Raw genomic sequence first — 22340 nt, 5'->3', positions numbered from 1 at the left:
CAAAAGATTTTGATTCATATTATCATTATAAAATAGATCTTCGTTTTTATTTTTCAGTAAGTAAGAGAACAATTCAATGAATCAATAATAGCGACATCTTGAAACGTGTTTGTATTAGTTTGTAATCAACGAAGAACCACTTAAAGGGGCACTAGCTTTGAGATATAAATAAAAAAAAATTAAACTATGATTCTGTTCTGTTTAATCACTAATGAGAGTGAAATTGTGAAATCGTGAAATAATAATTCGCTTTTACAGTCAGCATGGTTCAATTTTTTCAAAATAAGATCACCGATGATGAATTACTCACTTGTAAGTGAATAATTTGACCTCATTGAATCCGTATTCATGTGACCTTCAATTCAAAAGTATAGCTAGAGATGGATTACGCATAAATTATGCGTGTTCAGTTATTAAAAGGAAAAGAAAGTGTACATTGAAAGTGACACATTAGTAAATCATTTGATTTACTGATTTGATCTACAGAATATTATTCATATACATGTAGAAACGATGACAAACATATATTTTTAACACATAATATGAAATTCAACAGACCTAGAAAAAATCCAAACGCACGAGTTTGCTATCTATTTGATACAAATGATCGAGCCCATGCCATATAAATTGTTTATTTTAGACTTTTTTATAATTTGGATATTCGTTTCAGTATATCATAAATCAAATATGAGAATTTGGGTCAAATTGGTGAACATGAATTTGACAGCAAATGCCCCTTTAAAGAAAAAAGTTTGAAAATGGGAATAACTATAGGGCATTTGGTATACTATTCATAACTATTTGCATTGTAAATGTTTCTGTGCATCTTTCAAAAAGGTTTATAAATTGTATTACAGTTTATATAACCATCAACAGTCTTCAAATAGGGTTGTTGAATGATAAGATCATATATGAAATATACGATACGTTTGTACTGTGGTAAATCTTCGTGCAGTCTTACAAAAAAGGGTTAACTTTAACGAACTTGTAAACTATTACAATGTCTCATTAAAAATCAACTGTAATGTTGATCGCTTAAGTCCAAAATTACTCATCTCACATTTTTAATCGATTTCGTTATGTTCGAAGCCTTCCAAAGAGATATAATTCTGGGTTCGTTTGACGAGTTATGCATGCAAAACTAGATACTGACCTTTTCAACAAACCCGGTGTTACTCCGTTTGCAGTTCATTAGATACCAATGTTTATACTTTCGTGTTGTAACTTGACTAGCACTTTAATGACACATGTACCTTTATTTTTAATAATTTTCAATCCTGGACTTCAGATAAAAATAAATAATAACATTCAAGTTAAACATCATTAAGAAATCATAATGGTACCTGTATTTTGTTAATTACTCATGAACAATTAATTATGCCAGTTGTTTCATTATTTTGTTTTCTCAAGATATTTTATAGCTTTTTATCAAATGTGTCGAACATAATTCTTGTATATAATAACTGACATCTGAAATACAAGTTAGACCGGTTGAATTTTGTATTTTCGCAATATCTTGTCAGTTGCGAATTCATATGATTATAACACTTGCCTATCTTTACCTTCTCTGTTTGCTTGCTTGTTCACCTTGAATGTTGCATCACTGTCAGACTATAAGGTTAATTAGCATATCTGCCTCAAACAAATAAATAATATAGAGATGCTTATCAGTTAATTGACCCAAAGCATACTGATTGTTTCTTTGGAGCATTATAACAAAGTCTTGATTTTGATGGCCCTCTTATTTCATCGCTTACAATATTTTCTTACGATATAACTAATTAATCAAATCAATTATAATATTTGCATTTTATATAGCAGCAGAAACTTTCATGGAGATTGAACTTAGTATAAAATAACAAAACATATCTAACGCTTATACTGTGAACTCGAAAGTCTTTCTTTTTTTAATGTCGGAAATACTGATTACTTTGTGACGAGACACATTAGCAATCACTTTCACGCAACATTGTAATTACAAATTTGTAATAGATTGCCCTAATTGAGATTTTAATCAGTTTGCAGTAGCAGCCTTATGAGTAATATGAATTTTGTTCCATCCTTCAGCTATATCTTTATCTATTTGGTTATACTGTACTTAAGTACTAGAAAGGACTATAAAATAAAAAACGGAATAAAACAAGGGCATAGTCAAACTCACAAGTCAAAAAGAAACAGACATCACCATGCAAAAAACGAAAGACGATCACAGACAAAAAAGTCCACAAAACACAACACAGAAAGCTAAAGATTTAATAACACTAACCAACCGAAAACTTGAGGTCATCTAAGGTGCTCTGGAAGGATGAGACGATCGTACAGTTCACAGAAAAAAATGAAGATAATATCTGATAGTGTTGCCAATACAACCATTTAAACACTCATACTTTAGGGGAACAACCGACAAAAGAACACCCAACTGAAGATGTGTGGATAATTTCTTCTTCTTCTTTTTGGTATTTGTTGAATATTTTTAAAATAAAAAAAAATAAACAATAATATATTGAGCATTGGAAAGTGAATGTTGATGAACTAAAAAATCTTTAAAAAATCTGGATGATACCAGTATCAGATGCCTCTATAACGAAAAGTGAAACAATACCTTCAGGAGGGGTTGTTTTGTATTAAATTGTGAACGGATATGCGGATATAAATTGAAACGCATAACTATTCTATCTCTTCATAAAATAATCAGAATTGCACGCATCCCAACTGGAGTGTAACCAGGTGTGTGTGCCAAGGTAAGCATATCCTGCTTTGGATGCAGAACTAGTCGAACGTATCCAATGTAATATACAAGAGAGGTGAAAGATACCAAATGAATGTTCAAGTCGAAACCAAACTGACAGATCTATACAATCTTAACTATCATTTAAAGATGACTAAACTGGCAATAAAGTCAAAAAGGGACAACTACGGATCAACCGCAGAATACATTAGGGCAGGGTAAATATGTCTTATGAATAGAAGATCGGCGATATGCATGGTGCTGACAGACCATATGGTTAATAACAAGCTTTCAATTTAGTTGAAGTATTGAAAAAATAAATGTCTCAGCGGTAAAGTTTGACTACGACAGAAACTCTCAGACATGTTTGCTTAATACCGACGTTTGGAATTAATATTATATAAAAATGTTGCATCGAATGATTAATCTAATTATGTCCTTTGTAAACATAGTGTCAATTTAGCTTCAAAAGCTTCTGTCTTCCTCTTCCTTTTTATTTGTTCTTTTCAAATCCAGCTGGGAAGAATTTGATTACTTTCAGATCAAATGATCAACAAATTGGTATCTCATTGACGGACACCACTTTTCTCATTATATGATCCTAAATCTGTCTTTGTCACAATTTCATCTCCTGTTACTTGTTACAGAACATTATGAGTAATACACAATATAATACCAATTAATCCAATTCTAATGACGAGTCTTCAAGTCAATATGTCAATTTGTTAAAAGAGAAAGATATTTTACCGTATAATGCGAAAGAAGTCCCTGGGTAAGTTGAACAAATCAGGCAAATTTTACGACATAAAATATTTTTTCCTTCGAATTTAGGTGCTAAGATTATTGTAAAATCTATGTTATATTTTATAAACACTGCTTTAATTGTTTGTCTATTATCTTAACGAACTTAATGAGCTTATACCGTACTGGAATAAAAAAAAATAAGACAGTTCTTTGTTTTACCTTACTTTTCAGATCCAGATGTATGCTTTATTAACTTACCGATGAAAAAAGCCTCTGTTGATAAAGCATAAGAAACTGTGATCCGTGTCAGTTGTGACACTAAAAATAGATCAACATGTTTTTAGTATATAAAATATTTTTAGAATATAATTTGCGCTAGTATATTTAGTTATGTCACTGTCTACTGTATGTGTGCTTTAAGACATGAATTGTGTTGAATATCAATATTGTTTTACAATTATATGCTCTTTAAATTAAACTTGTGGTAACAACGAAAATGGCATATGCAATGACGACATGAAAAATACTTTATAAATTTCAAAAGTCCGAAGCGCTTTTCTGGATTTACCTTCATCAAAGGCAAATATTTGAAAGATGAGAATCTATTAGAACCTAAACAGTTGAAGGGCTATATGACCAAAACAAACATAAAAATTATAGTTGAATCCTAAGTTTTTTTTTGATAATTTCTAAATTTGTTAACGGACAAAATTAGAAAGGTTTGTTATATATCATGCTAGCACTGCAGTACTGACAACTGATCTGATGACGGCCTCGGGGACTGATAGTCCATCAGCAGCGGTATAGACCTAGTGCTGTAGGAAACACTTTATAAATGTCATGCTCCAAAACGCTTTTCTGTATTTACTTCCTTAATGAACATGCATGTCAGTACCAAAGTAGTTTCGATACCTATAAGTTATCATTTAACCAAAAGCCTTAACGAAAATTAAGTTTCTTGTAACACTTAGCCAATATTGAAGCTACCCTTGGAAACAATCAAAAATGCTAGGAGTGTCTGACATGCATCTTCATGAAATAACTGTTGCAAAATTGAAACGTTTCTCGACATTACTTCGTCCTCCTTTGATTTACAGGTTTTGGCAGCCTGTAATATTACTTCTTCTTTTTATAGCAATATAAGTCAAATATATGATTAATACAATTGATGAATCTTAAAGAGGTAATTATCTAAACGAGGTTGATTATGTACTATTGCAAAAGTTATAAATCCAGTCTTAACCACAAGAAACTCAAATGGGATCATTATTATATATATTAACTCTGTTTTTTCAACTTCGTACTTTATTTGACCTTTTTAACTTTTTTGGATTCGAGCGTCACTGATGAGACTTTTGTAGACGAAACGCGGGTCTGGCGTAAACACAAAATTTAATCCTGGTATCCATGATGAGTTTATTTACAACCACTGGGTCGATGCCACTGCTGGTGGAGTTTTAAATCCCCGAGGGTATCACCATTCCAGTAGTCAGCACAGAATGAATTATCATTGATATGGTCATATTTATAAATTAACTGTTTACAAAACCTCTGAATTTTTGAAATACTAAGGTTTTTCTACCTCGGGAATAGATTACCTTAGCTGTATTTGGCAAAACTTTTAGAAATTTTGGTCCTCAATGCTCTTCAACTTCGTACTTTATTTGACCTTTTTAACTTTTTTGGATTCGAGCGTCACTGATGAGGCTTTTGTAGACGAAACGCGAGTCTGGCTTAAACACAAAGTTTAATCCTGGTATCTATGATGAGTTTATTGGAACTGATTAAACTTAAAATTTGATTATATCCTTGATGTATTACATCTATGATTACATCATTATGAGGCGCGGTAAATAAATTTAACTCGAGGGTGTATGTAGAATAATGATTGCCCATGTTAACAGGCTAGTTTTAGGAAAATCTCTTCAAACATCTTCCATTGAAACAATAGATTGTTGTCATTTGTCATTATCTGTCATATAACTGACTTGAAGCAAGTAATTACTATTGAAAAATTGATTAGAAACAAATTCCAGGCAGTTCAATTTCAGCTGTATATCTTGGAGTTCATGTCACTAACACAGGGTACAACTGTGTTTTTGTGTAGCTGAACATATGTGGTTGACTATATATACAACCTGCAGAGCTAATGAAAGCTGTTATTACAAGTGCTGTGTAGGTTAAAAATTTGGCTTAATGCATGTATTTAATTAAAAGTCCATTAGTCAGTACTTGGTTGCGTATTTTTGCAATTCGCTCAAGTAAAAAAGGCAACACATAATCTTTTTTAAATTATCGAAAGTTATATTAGTTTTATAATAAAATCTGTACATATTGAACTTAAGAAGTCTAAACAAATATCGCAAGAAATACACAAATTAAAACAATAAGACTTCGTCCAACATGTACGAAAAAACAAATAATTTTACGCAACGTGATTGCAAAATATAAAACTATGATAAAAGAAACAACATGGGAAACAACAATAAATTAATACAAAAGGAATTCAAATTGCATATAAAAATCATAAAATGTTGTCATAAAAGTTTTGTTTTCAATCATCATTTGCTATAACTGAACATGTACACAAATGTATAGGGAATAACCTGGTTGGCAGTTATCAAGGATATTTATCTCCAAGTGTGACAAGATAAGATGCGTGTAATAGCTGTATTAAAAATCGTACACAAGTCACTATGTTCTACTGCTTAATCCAAACTAGTGAGATAATATTCATACCATGTAAGAATTTGTAATTCCCCCATTATAAATGTGAAAATGCTATTTATATCGTCATAAGGACATATTCCTTTTTCCGAACATTTGCGATTTGGAATTGATTTAAATAAAATCTTTGGTATCAACTGTAACATGAAATGTCCTTTAAGTAATACAAATTGAAGGTCAATACGTCAATTTTCTGATATTTGAAGGTGTTGACTACATGAAGATAAAACAAAGTAGAAACTTTTGTCAATTGGTAAGAATGTATTTTTGCTATCTAAAGTCTCTCTTTAATTTGTAATTGTTGTTTCCGGCAAACATAGTCAAACAAAATTTAAGAATCAATAATGTTATTGTTTATTTATTAATTAACAGTATAGATTTGTTCAAAATTCGAATACACATGAACATAAGCCAAATGAACGACATTTCCTTGTCTATTATATATAAATTATTTGTAGGTGAAAGATGAAAACATTGCCAACCATCGTTTGTATTTGCTGTATGGCTCTGTTGACTTTTGTGCCCATTGTAACATCAGAAACAACAACAACTGGACACCCTCACAATAATGGTATTTTTTTCGGATATACATCTTTATCTAAAATTTCTCATTGACTTCTCTCATTCATCATGAAATCTTTGCTGAGAGTTTTGACTTTCACTTGGATATGCAGAAGGTATAAATTCGCAATAACGTTCTGTCGGAATAATGATGTTTAATCCAATAATTAGGTAAGGTATATTGTTATTGTCTCTACACGTAGAATAATTCTAACAATTCTTTAAGAGATCCGTTTGCAAGGTTAAGGTCATACTCGCTTTTTCAATGATCGATTTTGGTAAAAAAAAATAACGACGCCTGGAGTTTTGCCTATTCAGACAGCTGAGTTCATACTAAAGAGGGGAATTCGTTTGGCTATCATAGATGTGTAAATGCGAATCATCATTACTTCGGAATTTGAATATTAAAATCCGATGCCTTATTTAGAAGGAGTGGTTTTTTTTCCGCATATTGATTAACTCTATTGCCGCAACTCTCTATAAGGGGTGTTTATGCTAAAACAATAAACCAAAAAGACATGGTGGATTTGTTTTGTTTGGTTTTTATTATGTTTTTTAGTCTTTTTTGTGTTATTATGTGTTATTGACTCATTTGAATATTTTCTCTTTACTGTATGTTACTTTAGGCTGGATCTTGAGAAAAAAATATGAAAAAATGTTTTTTCCTTTCAGATTGTTTGTTACCAACTGTAACAGGACCTTGTCATGCGTATTTCCCACCTTTTTTCTTATGATCACAAGACACATTCATGTACACAGTTTGTTTATGGTGGCTGTCGTGGAAATGCTAACAACTTTCTTACAAAGGGGGAGTGTGAAAAGAGCTGTGTTACCGCTAGATAGAGATATAAATATGTACATTTTTTATCACTCGCTATCTTTTGATTACTTCATCTTAATAAAGCGTAAGCAATCTTTAAGCATTTATGTTAAAAATTGAATTCTGTCACTTTTACCACAAGAACAGATTCATCTATGGAACTTTTCTTCCCGCAATGCAAAAGTTCGATAAAGAATATTCATGTTCTTTGAAGATATTACTCGCACACACATATTTATATATTCTGTTTATGAATTACATGACATCAACATCAAACCGTTGTGACGACAACATACTTTTCATTATCCACAAGAGACCAAATGACCCAGAAATTAACCACAGATTTACATGTAGTCACCGTACGGCCTATAAAATGAGTAAACCCAATACTGTAAATATATTTTATTAAAAAAAATCGTTATATATATAGCTACAAGGGTAAAGACATAATTACGAAATATACAAAAGATTCAATAATTGGGATTAGGAAACAAAAGCAGTGCTCTTATATAAATCCGTCTCCCTAAATTCAAAAATAAAATTACAAGCTATGAATAAATGCTGAATAGCCAACGAATAAATATGTAACAAAATACAGTCAATGATTACAATAACAAAAGGAAAATTCTTAAGAAAAAATATATAGCAAAGGAAGGGGGTGAAAGGTGTTTTTAGAATAATGAGAGTGTTATTAAAGAATGAAACAATATTTTGTTTATAGGGGAGGAGTGATTAATAAGAATTATTTGATTGTGTATGTGAATCGATTGCTACTTATAATAAAGTTTTGCACAGCTTTGAATATCAGTATATTTTGTTCTACTGTGAGTCTATTGGAGCCAAAAAGTAAGACATTAGTGGAAATTTTGATTGGAATCTGTAGGTTGTGAATGTGTCTTTGGCGGGGTACATTGAATATTTTGCATTTTAATAAATAGTGTTCCGTTGTTTCAGGGTCTCCACAAACACACTTCGGGGATTGTATCAAGTTTCTGTCATAGAGGTGTTTGTTGAGTCTACTTCATTTCATTCTTATTCTCGCATGATATATTTGACCAGATCTGGAACCACAATAATAAAATACCGGCTTAGTTTCACGGTTACTTTTAAAATTATTTTTGAAGGCGAGAAGGGATGGACTATTTTGTAGTTCAATAGTCTGCGAGTTCCAGGAATTTACTGTTGATGAGAGAAAATAGTTAGAGTATAATGTTGTTCTAGCTGTAATAGGTTGAAAATCATTCGCATTACGCGTATTATATTCATGTATATTACGGAACCGTTCAGATAAATTATTATTAAGATAAGATGGAGTAATATTGTTTGACATTTTGTACAAACATGTAAGTCTATGGGCCTCTCGTCTATCCTTTAGTTGTTCCCATCCCGTTTCCTTATAAAGTAAATAAATAGATGTTAACCGTGATCCTGTAGTCACAATCCTTGCAGCCTCTATTTGGCCGCTTTCTATTTTATGAATTAAACTCAATGTAGATGTATCCCAAACTACATCAGCATATTTAAGAACCGGCCTTATATAAGAAAAAAAAAGTTGTTCTAAAGTTTTTCTGTTTAAAATTAATTTAAATTTTCTAAGCGGGAATAAGCTTTTTTAACTACCATATCGATATGCTTGAGCCAATTACCGTCGTTTGACAGTATCACACCAAAATGCTTATGTTCATTTACAGAGTTTAAAGGGAAGTTATTCATGAAAAGCTGTGGATGAATTGGTTTTTTAAGTTTTCGGGATATGGTCATGCTCTCAGTTTTATTTGCATTAAAATTAACCAACCACTTCTCAGACCAGTAGTGAATTTTCTTTAAATCGTCATTTAACTTTAATGCATCATTTACTGGATTGTCCACTATAAGATACAGACTTGTGTCATCTGAAAATGTTTTATTTCTGACTGAATTTCAGCTACAATATCATTAATAAATATTAAAAGGAAGAGATGACCAAGGATTGATCCCTGAGGAACACCGGCATTAATGTCTCGCCATCCTGACGTTTTATTGTTAATAAAGACTCGTTACGTCCTGCCTCTTAAGTAGTCTTTGACCCAGTGAAGCAACTGACCTGCTATACCAATTGCTTCTAATTTACGAATCAACCCCTTATGCCAAACTCTATCAAAAGCTTTACTTATATAACAAAATATAACCCGAATTTCCTTACCCTCGTCTGAAGCCCTCCCAAATTCGTTTGTCAAATATAATAATTGATTGATAGCCGAGTCACCAGGTGTAAATCCTGACTGGTTGTCCGTCAAAATATTATTTTCAAGTAAGAAGTTGTAAATATGCTTATATACACATCTTTCCATAACTTTACTAAACTAAGCCCAATACTGCATAGTCAGCTATAAAAGGCCACTAAAAGACAAATGCAAACGAGAAACCTAACGACCTGATTTATGTACAAAATATTGAACGAAATACAAATATGTTATACAGCAACAAACGACAACCACCGAATTACAGGCTTCTGACTCGAGACAGGCACATACATAATGTGGCGGGGTTAAACATGTTAGCGGGCGCCAAACCCTCCCCTAACCTTTGACAGTGGTGTAACAGTACAACATATGAACAAAATATAAAAATCAGCTGAAAAGGGTTTAATTCATCAGATCGATAAAAAGCACAAAACCAAGTAACAACAAGAATGTGTCCATAGTACACGAATGCCCCACTGGCACTATAATTTTCTATGTTCAGTGGACCGTGAAATTGGGGTAAAAACTCTAATTTGGCATTAAAATTAGAAAAATCATGTAATAAGGAAGAAGTGTACTAGGTTTCAAGTTGGTTGGACTTCAACTTCATCAAAAACTAACTTGACCAAAAACTTTAACCTGAATCAAGACAGACGAACGAACTAACGGACGAACGGATGAACGGACGAACGGACAAACGTACGAACGGACGAACAGATGAACAGACGAACGAACGCAAAGACCAGAAAACATGATGACCCTCTACTATCGTAGGTGGGGCATAAAAACACAGAGTGGACGTGGTAGGGTACTTAAACATCACCATAACAAAAAGACTGTAAGTACAGATCTGAGAGTACTCACAGTTACTGACAGCTTGTTCAAAGCTAGTTTAAAACATATGTTTCAATATATTGATAGTCTTAAATGGAATTTTTAGATGACAAAGGAGAAAAAATTGTTTGTTAAGCAATTTGCAGATAAAGTCGATCTGTCGCACTGCAAAATAAAAAATAATGAGTTAATCTAAAGTCTAGTACATCTTCTAGGACTTAAACACATAAAATTTTACACATGTTTGCCAAAATTATTTAGTCAGTTAAGAGACAAGATGAAGTTCGAATAAGGGAAGACAAACATGATAAATAAACAAATATTTGGAATTTTATGTTTTTTTTTCTAATGAGTAAAAGCACGAATGCCCTTCGCGTTTAATCAACAAAGGATAATGTGTGCTCATGGCCCTTTATGTATGATCAACAAATTAAAGAAAAATGATATGGGTCATCGACTGTTAAAATCCAAGATGTTTGTAGGCCTAAGCAAATGTGTAAGTCGAAATTCATCGATATAAATATTGATATTTCTAAGATGTTGTTGGAAGATCTTTTATACTTTTAATTCAAAGGGTTTACTAATGCTTTTTTGTTCTTTTTATATGAAACATGTATCCAGAAATGTCTGTAGTATTAAAATTCATATTTGAAATGGTAAAGCTGCAGAGGTGTTTCGATGCATTTTTTAGTTTGGTACTAGTCTCATTTATATTTATTCCAAATCTTATTTCACTCATAGAAGGTCAATAGATCAGTGTAACTATTATCGTTACTTATCGTATTTCTAAAAACCTCTTTCTCTTTATGAATAGTTAGTAAAATAAAAATACATCCATTTCGATCAAATAACAAATAAACAACCGTAAAGAGAACTTTAACTAGTTTAAATGTTTATAATGAAAATGTTTTGCGTGTTGGATTGCCGTTTTACCAACGTATTCCCATGATTCAAATGATGTATTGTGTATCTTCCACTCTCATTGTCATTCGTTTGTTATTTGTGTCGACGATTTTTTTTCAATTCTATCACTCTAGAAGCTATCGTTGATCAACTGCCATGCTAGAACAAGAAATGACAGAATTAGAGAATTGTTTTATATTTTATGTTTCTACAAACGAAATCCCATGAAAGAAGAATAATCTTTGAAAACCATATCACCAGTGCCAGTATGGGCATCCGAATTGACTTTGGTCCATATCTTATCACCCACGTTTGAATAGACTATCGCTGAGGTCGAACCAGATCCAAATACATCGGGTCCTCCACTTACTCCCTTAGAATATCCTTTACACAACCAGTTAGCTTTATGAATAATTTGAAATTCAACCCTAACTCCAGGATAGGTCAGTATAGTGGCAAAGACTGCATAATAACCTGCAACAGGGACAGTAAAAAAAGTCTCCGTGGAATGCATTGTGTGTATCAACATCAACCGTTTTGAACAGAATGTCTTGATGGTCTCCCAAATTTTGTAAAGTATCCGATACTTTTGCAGAAAATGCAACTTCTCCTGAAATTTTAACGAAGTAAACTGTTTAGTTTCACAGTCTCAAAGAAAAGAAAAGCATTATTTATGTTACAGTGAATTTGTATAATCAGTGATTATGCAGAATTCCTAATTGTACAGGTATTATGCATATTCAAGACACTCATTAATTATTATATATCATCCCTGACAATAACTAGTAATTTTACATACTCGCTAAAAATTTAATAATTATTTCACCTATTCGCTGATATTATTTCAGTGTTTATCAATTATACATAGATCATGTGTTTGAATTAAATAAGGTGGGACAATGGTTAAAAAGATGAGGAATATTGTGCTGGACATTTTGATATTTGTGTTTGTAATGATTTTATAATTTTGAATTTGGTTGGTTATCTAATCATGGGATATGAGCCCATAACCCCCGTAAAGGATAAAAAAAGATCCCCTTTAAAGCAGCGAGAGAAGTTTGCGCCTTTTCATACGACATTTGCGCTTTTCTTAATGGACATTTGTGCTTATCTCAAATAAAAATCACACTTTTATATATGAGGCTTTTCAGTTTTTGATTGAAATGATGACAAAAATATATGCCCTTATACAAATCTACTGGACAAATTTGAAAATGTAGATACTGTGATCTGATAATTGTCAATAGGAACATTTGGTTACAAATCTCCAATCATACTATCATATTATAAATGTTTTGAGTCATATATATATCCTTAATGTTTTCCCCGTGAATTTTTTCTCTAAAAAAAAAAATATTTTAACAAAGATCCCAAACTCAAACGTTAGTTCTAAAATATGGAAGGCCAGTAAACCTGACAAATCCAAACAAGACACCTGTTAAAAAAACTCATAATAGAAACCAGGCTCAAAATTTTAAACGCCAGGCGAGCTTTTCGTCTACAAAAGACTGTTCAGTGACGCTCGAATCAAAAATGCCTAAACGCCAAATAAAGGACGAAGTTGGAGAGCATTGAGGACCCTGATTCATAAATTGTTTGCTAAATACATGAAAAATAATCAACTTCTGTAATAGGAAATCCTTGTACGACTTTGCCCCCAGCAGAGCTATAGAAAAACAGTACATTAACGGGTGTTACACGGACACTTTTTAGATGATACACGGACACTTTTTAGTTGTTACACGGACACTTTTAATGAATAGAATCACTCGTGCATGATCAGTGAGTTCATGGGTACTTTAAATTTCAATTAGATTTGAACTTTTTGTTTCACCGACATATTTCCTGTCTTTTTTTATTAAAATATTTACGTTGGCATCAATAACTATAATATTTTTTCAAATAATTCCAGTATATTACTATCCATATCAGTACACTAAGGGATTGACCATTTAACTTCAAAAGGGGTGTTATGGTTTTTTTCCTAAAAAAATATTCTGATCCCAAATTTTATGAGAAAAAATATATTGTGGTCAAGCAAATAATGTTCTGATTCCTGATTTTCCGAATACCGTATATAATAGTGCTAATTTCGAAAAAAAAATATTTGGGGGATAGCGTTGAAAAACTAAATAATTTTCTTACTCAGAAAAAACATACCCCCTTTTGAAGCTAAATGGTCGGTCCGTAAATGTCTTTTTTTTTTCAATATATGGACATGAATAGTATTCTGGACAATGCCGAAAGTAAAGAAATGCTGGTACCGACGTTTATATTTCAATAAAAAAGACAGGAAATATATATAAAAACAATCAAATCTAATCAAAATATAAAATCCCTATCAACTCACCAATGCACGATTGATCCTATAAATAAAAAGTGTCCGTGTAATACATGTTCAAATAGGTAGCGAATCTTGAAGAAAATCATTCAACTTATTTCACCAATTGAAGGACGGAAAGCTGCGATTGGATCATATTGTGACACGTGTCTAATTCTGATCAACACTATTAAAGACATATAAAAACCTATAAGCATGAAAAAAAAAATTAAAAATCCAAAATATATGCCTATATTATAATATATATCTAATAACAAGACAAGATCCATTTTTAATAACATTTCATTCACTAATGAAAAAGGAAATTCATTCTTTTTATACATTTATATTGTTATTGAATTCATATATAATGAATTCATATATTTGGAAGCAAACGTACGATTTTTATTATTTTTTAAGGGGGAATGGAATGGCACATCCTGCATTTTTTCAACAAAGAAAGGATCAAGCCTGTTTATTTTTATATTTATTATAACCCCCACCCCCTTTTTCCGTTTTCCCACAAATAAAAATCAAACGTTAGCTTGCTTACCTCTGAAATGTTTTTCATACATTACTTACTTGCGAAATTGCATTTTAAAAAGTCTCAAATGTGTACCACATGGTTGGTTTTTTTTAATAAAATTATTAGATTCTTGAATTTCTTGAGAAAAAAAAACTCTCGGCTGAAGGGAAGGGGAAAAAAATGTTTAAACTGTAACTTACATTAACTGGTATATGGCCATTTAAGTTTCTAATCTGTTTAATTTTGCTACCTCTTCTAAATGCAAAATGTACTACTTCTTTCTTGAAACGTCGTACAAGTCAGATACAAAACAAAGGTAATAAAAAAACAGGCCGGAAACAAACTGCCGTATAGTTCTTCTGTACTTGTAGTCAGGTCAAGGTCCTTGGCTATCGCCTCGGACCTTCACCTGACTACTCGTGCAGAAAAACTATCCGGCAACGTTTGTTACCGGCCTGTTTCTTTGTTACCTTTGAATTGTATCTAATACTAAATATTTCGAAAAATTTAAAGTTTTGTGTACAGTTAATTTATACTGATTTTCCCATACAACTGATAATTCATTTCAACATAGAAATTCTGACTACTAGGCTGATGAGACACTCGCATTGACTCAGTGTAGTGGTTGTAAATAAACTCATCATAGATGCCAGGCTTAAAATTTTGTAAAATAGTCTCACGTTTTGATTTTCGAATTCAAGGACATTCCTTTATGACAGACGGAAAATAAGATCAAACAAGATAAACAGTTAAAGACACAAACAATACACATGTAATCTGAGTAACGAACATATTATTTACTGTCATCTATAGCATCACAATTTGTACACTAAATGATATCCCCATCACCAGATACGCTCCAGCTTTGTTTTCATTTAAATATAAGCTACTAAATATGAAAAGTTCTACCAATTCTTTATCTATTATGCATTTTTTTGTTTGATCTTAATAATCAAATTTATAAATTTATGTACAGGTTACCTATGCTTAGATATGTTGAAACCGTCTGTTAAAGCGCTGTAAAAACATTTATTTTAGAGTAGGGGCATAAATAACTTTTTTTTTTTTGACAAAACGTGTTTTTTATGCCCCCGCCGCTAGGCGATGGGGGTTTTCCGTGATAATCTTGACGATCCTTCCGACGGTCCGTCTTTCTGTCCGTCTGTCCCGAAAGTGTTTTCACATATTTTAAGATAAGTTGTTGCTCCTTAAATTTCTGTTTCATTGATACATTGCATACAATAATTATACGGTCATCGACTTTGTTTTTGGTGTATACATTGTTGGTTTGTGAGTTTACGGAAATGAATGTATGTAAAATCTATCAAAAACTTTGTTTACTATTGCTACATTAAGTTCATACAATTTGATTGAAGATCGATATGTTGTTTCCTGATATATTTTCCTTTTCGTGATGTAAAATTTAGGGTTTACCTAGGTCAAAGAAGTGTTCTTGATGAAAAATACCACAAAACGACGGATGAAGGTTAACATTGTTGTTTTGTCTTACGAGACGATGAACTACGTGAAGGTTTTTACTCAATCGTAATTTATCGAATAGAACAGATCAATGAAATGTTTTTCGATCCTAAGCTATTCGTGCAATGTCCTAGTTATAAGTTGTGTTCAAAATCATACAAAACCTCCGACAAAGTCCATTTTACTATTCTTTGGCCATAAAATAGCAATTAACCAAATCCTTATCTTAAATGTGTAAAATTGGTTCAATATTCATCAAAATATTACTAACCTGTTGTCTCTCTTTGAGTACGTCGTTTGTCTTTTGTATGATTTTTATCTTTCAAATTCCTTGACATTAGCATTGGATAATTCTTTTTCGCGATTTCGCGATTGTCTTGGCCATACTTTTCTGTCAAGTTCTCGTATATATTTTCTTGGATGTTGCTTTTGAATCCGTTATTTTTGCCTTCGTTATTAAGAAATGGAATATTTTTCTCGATTAAACTGACTCTGCGTTCCAGTTCAACATTTTTATCAGCAAGAGTATAAATAAGATGTTTCAAGTTTTTATTTTCTTTAAGGATCTTCGAATTGATCTCAATTAAAGCATTCACATCGCGATCTAGAAACGCTGTATTTTTGCTTTCTTCCTGTCCTGATACAACTACCACAATGCTAATGACAAGAAATATATAACACATCGTTCCGTCGTCTATATCCAGTAAAAATGTAAATGATGGCGATATTTAGTGCATATGTTTGATAAGAATGAGAAAATCACCACATGACGCAAAAGAGAAAGTAACATATGTACAGAAAGATCATTAAGGTCAAGGAACAGTATATGGGTAACATTTTTTTGAAATTTTGCATGCAACTTTTACAGTTTTAACTCAGAAAAATATAATCCCTTTAACTGTTATATACTTTCTAAATGTTGTGGAAATGAAAATCCTTAAATTAGGTGAACACTAGTGTAAAGTGTACATACATTCTTACTTAGCTCAAGAGAGTCGAAGGATATCAAAGGGACATTCCAACTCATAAGTCGAAAATAAACTGACAACGCAATAACTTAATAAGACAAACAACAACTAGTACACAAAACAACATTGAAAACCAAAAACTGAGCGCCACGAACCCCAACAAAAACTGGGGGTGGTCTAATATGCTCCGGAAGGGTAGGCAGATCCTGTTCAACAAAATCATACTTATAACTGCTTTCTATACACCCACTGGCTAGTACATAGGTTTTTCCTAAAATTTGAAATGGTTTATCTGATGTAAAATGATTATAGGTCACCGATTTTGTTTTTAGGTATAGGAACAAATAGGTGTAATGTCGCGTTGTTTAGCAGTTAATGTCGTGTTTTGACGTTTGTCACTACCGATTTTATGTACTTTCATACAAATTTATGTTTCTATCTTGAAAGAATTTATTCCATTATATTTTTAGTATACGAGAAGTTCTTTGACATACCCCTGGTTCATCAACTTTCTGCTCAGACACTGGTAACGTTTTACAAAGTGTGAGTAGTAGCAGCAAGCTCTTGAATACCGAATGAGTTTGGAAAAGTATATCCCATATGCAGTGAAGTTGGTATATTGTTACTATGTTAAATAATTGTTAAAACCCTAGTTTGTTTTTAATAATATCTAAATTTGTTAATGGACAATTTAAGAAACTTTTATTATAAAACATGTCAGTACCAAAGTACTGACTACTGAGCTGATAATATCCTCGAGGACTGACAGTCCACCATCAACGGTACCTATCCAGTGATGTAAAACTTTACAAATTTCATGCGTCCGAAGATGTCTTGATATACTTCCTTCAGGAACGGTCTGTAAAAATCATGTCAGTACCGAAGGTGTTTCGATACCTATACATTTTTTTTTTACATTTTACCAAAAGCCTTTACGAAAATTACTTAGCTAATATTGAAGCTACCCTTGGAAGCAATCAAAATTATAGAGTGTCTAATAGACATCTTCATCAAAATACTGTTGCAAAATTGAAACATTTGTTGACATCATTTCCTTTTCCTTCGACTTCATGTTTTGGCTGCCTGTGGTATGATTTCTATCTTTTATAGCATTATAAGTCAGACAAATGATAAGTACATTTAAAGAATCTTCAAGAGGTAATTATCCAAACGAGAGTGATCTTATATGATTACAAATATATATAATTTCAGTCTCCGTCATAAGAAACTCTTTAAATGTTTTGATATTTGACTAATGGAATTTTTGTCATATTTACTCCGCTGTAGAACTTATAAAACTAGACATTTGATAACATCATTATGAAAAACGTTAAATGAACTTAAAATCGAGGTATTATGTAAAATAATCAATGCCCATGTTAACAGGCTAGTTTAAGGAAAATCTCTTCAAATATCTTCCATTGAAACAATATATGGTTGTCATAATCTGTCATACAACTGACTTGAAGCATGAAAAAATGGGGAAGAAACAAATTCCAGTCAGTTCAATTTCGATTGTATATCATGGAGTTCATGTCATTAAAGGGTTAAAGCTGTGTTGGTTTTTTATTGTGTAGCCAAACATATATATTGTGTATTTATACACCTCGCAAAGCCAATTAACTCTGGGATTGCAAGTTCTGTGTGGGTTAAACATTTTGCTTAATGTATTTAATTTAAAGTCCATTAGTCAGTTGCGTATTTTTGCAATTCGCTCAAGTAAAAAGGAGCAACACATATTTTTTTTTTAACTATCGGAAGTTATACCATTTTTATTAAATCTCTACATATTGAACACAAGGTGTCTAAACTAATATCAAAAGAAATGCACAAATAAAAAAACACTAATTTTACGCAACGTTATTACAAAATATAACACTATGATAAAAGAAAGAACATGGAAAACAACAATGAATTAATACAAAGGGAATTCAAATTGCATATAAAATTCATAAAATGTTGTTATAATAGTTTTGTTTTCAATCATCATTTGCTATAAATGAACATGTACACAAATGTATATGGAATTATCTGGTTCCAGTTATCAAGGATATTTACCTCAGTGTGACAAGATAAGATGCGTGTAATGGCTTAATTAATAATTGTTCACAAGTCACTTGGTTCTACTGCTTAAACCAAACTTGTTAGATAATCTTCATATCTTATAAGGGTTTGTAAAATCACAATATAAATTTTAAAATGCTTTTTATATCGTCAAATGGTCATATTCCTTTTTCCAAACCTTCACGATTTTGAATCAATTGAAACCAAATCTTTGGTATCAACTGTGACATGAAATGTAACATATGTACAGAAAGATCATTAAGGTCAAGGAACAGTATATGGGTAACATTTTTTTGACCTGTAGGTCAATAAGTCAATTTTCTGTTATATTTAGGTCTTGACTACATAAAGATAAATTGGAACTTTTGTCAATTGGTAAGAATGTATTTTTTGCTTCTCTAAATGTGTAATTGATGTTTCTGGCAAACAAAGTCAAATAAAATTTAAGTATCAATAATTTTATAGGTTTTTGTTAATTACAGTATAAGTTGTTTAAAAATTTCGTATAAACATGTACGTACGCCAAACGAACGACATTTCCTAAAATATGAATTATTTGTAGGTGAAAGATGAAAGCATTTCCAACCATCTTTTGTATTTGCTGTATGGTACTGTTGACTTTTGTGTCAAGCGTCACACCGGCAACCACAACAACTGGACATCATCACAATAATGGTAAATTTTTTCCGATATACCTCTATATATAGAATTTCTAATGGACTTCTCCCATTCAGAATTAAATCTCTGCTGTGGGTTTGGCGTTCGCTTGGCTATGTTGGATGTGTAAATGCGCAACTGCGTTCGGTCGGAACGATGAGGTTACATTCAATAATTAGTTCAAGGATATTGTCATTGTAGAATAATTCTTACAACTCGATGAGAGGTCCATTTGCAAGATAGATTTTGTTAAAGAAATAATGACACCTGGTTTTCACCTATTCCGACAGCTTAATTCATACTAAAGAGGTGAATCTGTTTGGTTATCCTGCATGTGTGAATATGCACGTTACTTCGGATTTTGAATTTTAAATTCCGATGCCCCACCTAGAAAGAGTGGGTTTTTTTTTCGTAACTCTCTCAAAGGGGTCTTTGTCTGTTGTACGATCACTTTCTTCGTCATGTGACAGTCTATATTTTTTATCTTTGATCTCGGTTGTTCCACTTTGTCGAACCTAACTGTTGTATTTATTGTTAACTAGTTCCGGTCCCGAATACACATGGAAACATTGGCACTGTACGTTAATCAACAATCAGTCATCAACTTTAGGTTAACAATTCAACCCCTTTACACAAAACCACTTATTTGTTCTGGTGTTAAATATATTCTGGTCCTGGGTTATTTGCTTCCGTACGTTCTACACCTTTTTACGTATTTTTGTATATTTTTATATTTTTGTGAGCGATACGAAAAGTTTGGTTTTTTTATTATAAAAAATTATGTGTGCTTGCCAATAAGAAAACTATCCTCTTAAGACCAAAGGGCGAGTGTATGGCCTTCAATAGTGAACAAAACTCATACCACATAGTAGGGTAGAAAATGCACTTGCATGAAAAAAAGTCAAACAGAAAAAAACTGAAAGAAAACGACCTGACTTATGATGAGAATAATAAAACTCTGTGGTTTTTTTTTGGATGTATTTCTATTTGTATCGGTCTGATGAGTTAAGTCTTTATCAACTGATTTTTATAGTTTCTAATTATGCTGTACTGTTACACCACTGTCCCAGGTTAGGGAAGGGTTGGGATCCCGCTAACATATGTAACCCCGCCACATTCTATATGAATGTGTCTGTCCCAAGTCAGGAACCTGTAATTCAGTGGTTGTCGTTTGTTGCTGTGTTACATACTTGTTTTTCGTTCATTTTTGTTGTACATTAATTAGGCCGTTAGTTTTCACGTTTGAATTGTTTTACATTTATCATTTCGGGTCTTTTTATAGATGACTATGCGGTATTGGCTTTGCTCATTGTTGAAGGCCATACGCTGATCTATAGTTGTTAATGTCTGTGTCATTTGGTCTTCTGTGAAGAGTTGTTTCAGTGGCAATCATGCTTACCACATCTTCTTTTTCATATGTTACTTTGTTTGGTTTAATTGTTGTTTTATTAGTCTTGTTTGTGTAATTAAATGTTTATGACTCATTTACCTATTTTCTTTTTTCTGTATGTTCCTTCAGGAAGAATTTAGAGAAACCGGTATAAACAAGTGTTTGCCTTTTTCAGATTGTTTGTTGCCAACTGATTCAGGACCTTGTGATGTGTATTTCCCACGTTATTCCTACGACCAAAAGACAAATTCATGCACACAGTTTGTTTATGGTGGCTGTCGTGGAAATGGCAATAACTTCCTTTCAATGGCGGATTGTGAAAAAAATTGTGTAAATACTAGATAGAGATAAGCAGTTTAATTGTGATGATGTTCGTGTTTTTGCTTACTATATCATAAAGAATAAAAATAAAATTCACTTGTAATCTTAGTCTAAACTTGAACTCTTTATAGTCACTGCTACAAGAAAAGTCTCATCTTAGGAACTTTCTACAGAAAATACTTAAGTTCTATGTATGAATTCTCTTCCTCATAAAAATTTATTGAATATGTGCACGAATTCCCTCATATCCTCAATAAACCATTGTGCCGACGAAAAAAACACATAGTTTACCTCAATATTGTGTGTAGGAATTTCATGTAAAATGTTTCAATGGTTATGAAAAGAAATGGAGGAAAAATACGACTTTAGAACATCTGAAATATCTGTAAATATTAAAAGATAAATGGTTAATTGGATGACTGTTATGTTAAACGTTCATGCGTATTTGTACAAATTTCTTAAGAGTGAAATCGTGTCATGGTTTCAGGTGTTTGCATATGAAATTATCTATTCTATAAATCGTAAAGATGCTTAATAGGAGTTAGTCTGTACTTCAACAACATATTGATATTTAAGTCTTAGATACATGATTTTCTATTAGTTGTTATTGACTTTGAATTTACTGTCAGTAACTGCGAGTACACTTAGATATTTTCTTCGTGTATTTTTGTTGTGGGGATGTATAAATACCCTGCCACAAATCAGTGTGGATAGTTATAGTTAAATTTGTGTAAGAATGTATCATTGTGATTTTACTTTTTCATCACCGAGTTTATGTATTGATTGTGCCCTAATTGATGTTTTTAGCTATTTTTGTGTCTTTTAAATAGGATTTATGTTAAAATGTGTTCCACAGTGACGAGCATATTGCATTTTCATATTAGAAGCAAAAGCTCTATTTGGTATTGTGCAGTGTTCGACAAAAACAAAATTACCAGGAAAGGTTAAATACATGTATATATATATATTTCTATTTTCAATTATTTCACTTTTGCTCAATGTTTATGAAAATCAACAATATTAAGGTCACCTCCTTTTCATATTATTTTATATCTGATAGTTTTCCTTAATAAATA

The 22340-nt window shown here is 31.9% G+C and overlaps 1 protein-coding gene across 1 annotated transcript; it reads left to right on the top strand.

Moving 5' to 3' along the window:
* Positions 1-6700: 6700 nt before the first annotated feature.
* On the top strand, positions 6701-21288 carry LOC127737088 (kunitz-type serine protease inhibitor BmKTT-2-like). The gene is given in 4 exon segments (XM_052247621.1): positions 6701-6770; positions 7433-7479; positions 7481-7594; positions 21073-21288. Coding segments are annotated over 4 exon segments (447 nt in total).
* Positions 21289-22340: the final 1052 nt, after the last annotated feature.

The sequence above is a fragment of the Mytilus californianus genome, unplaced genomic scaffold (genome assembly GCF_021869535.1).
Source record: "Mytilus californianus isolate M0D057914Y unplaced genomic scaffold, xbMytCali1.0.p SCAF_4, whole genome shotgun sequence".
NCBI lineage: Eukaryota > Metazoa > Mollusca > Bivalvia > Mytilida > Mytilidae > Mytilus > Mytilus californianus.
The sequence above is the reverse complement of the archived record's forward strand: the minus strand, read 5'-3'. Positions and strand labels throughout refer to the sequence as shown.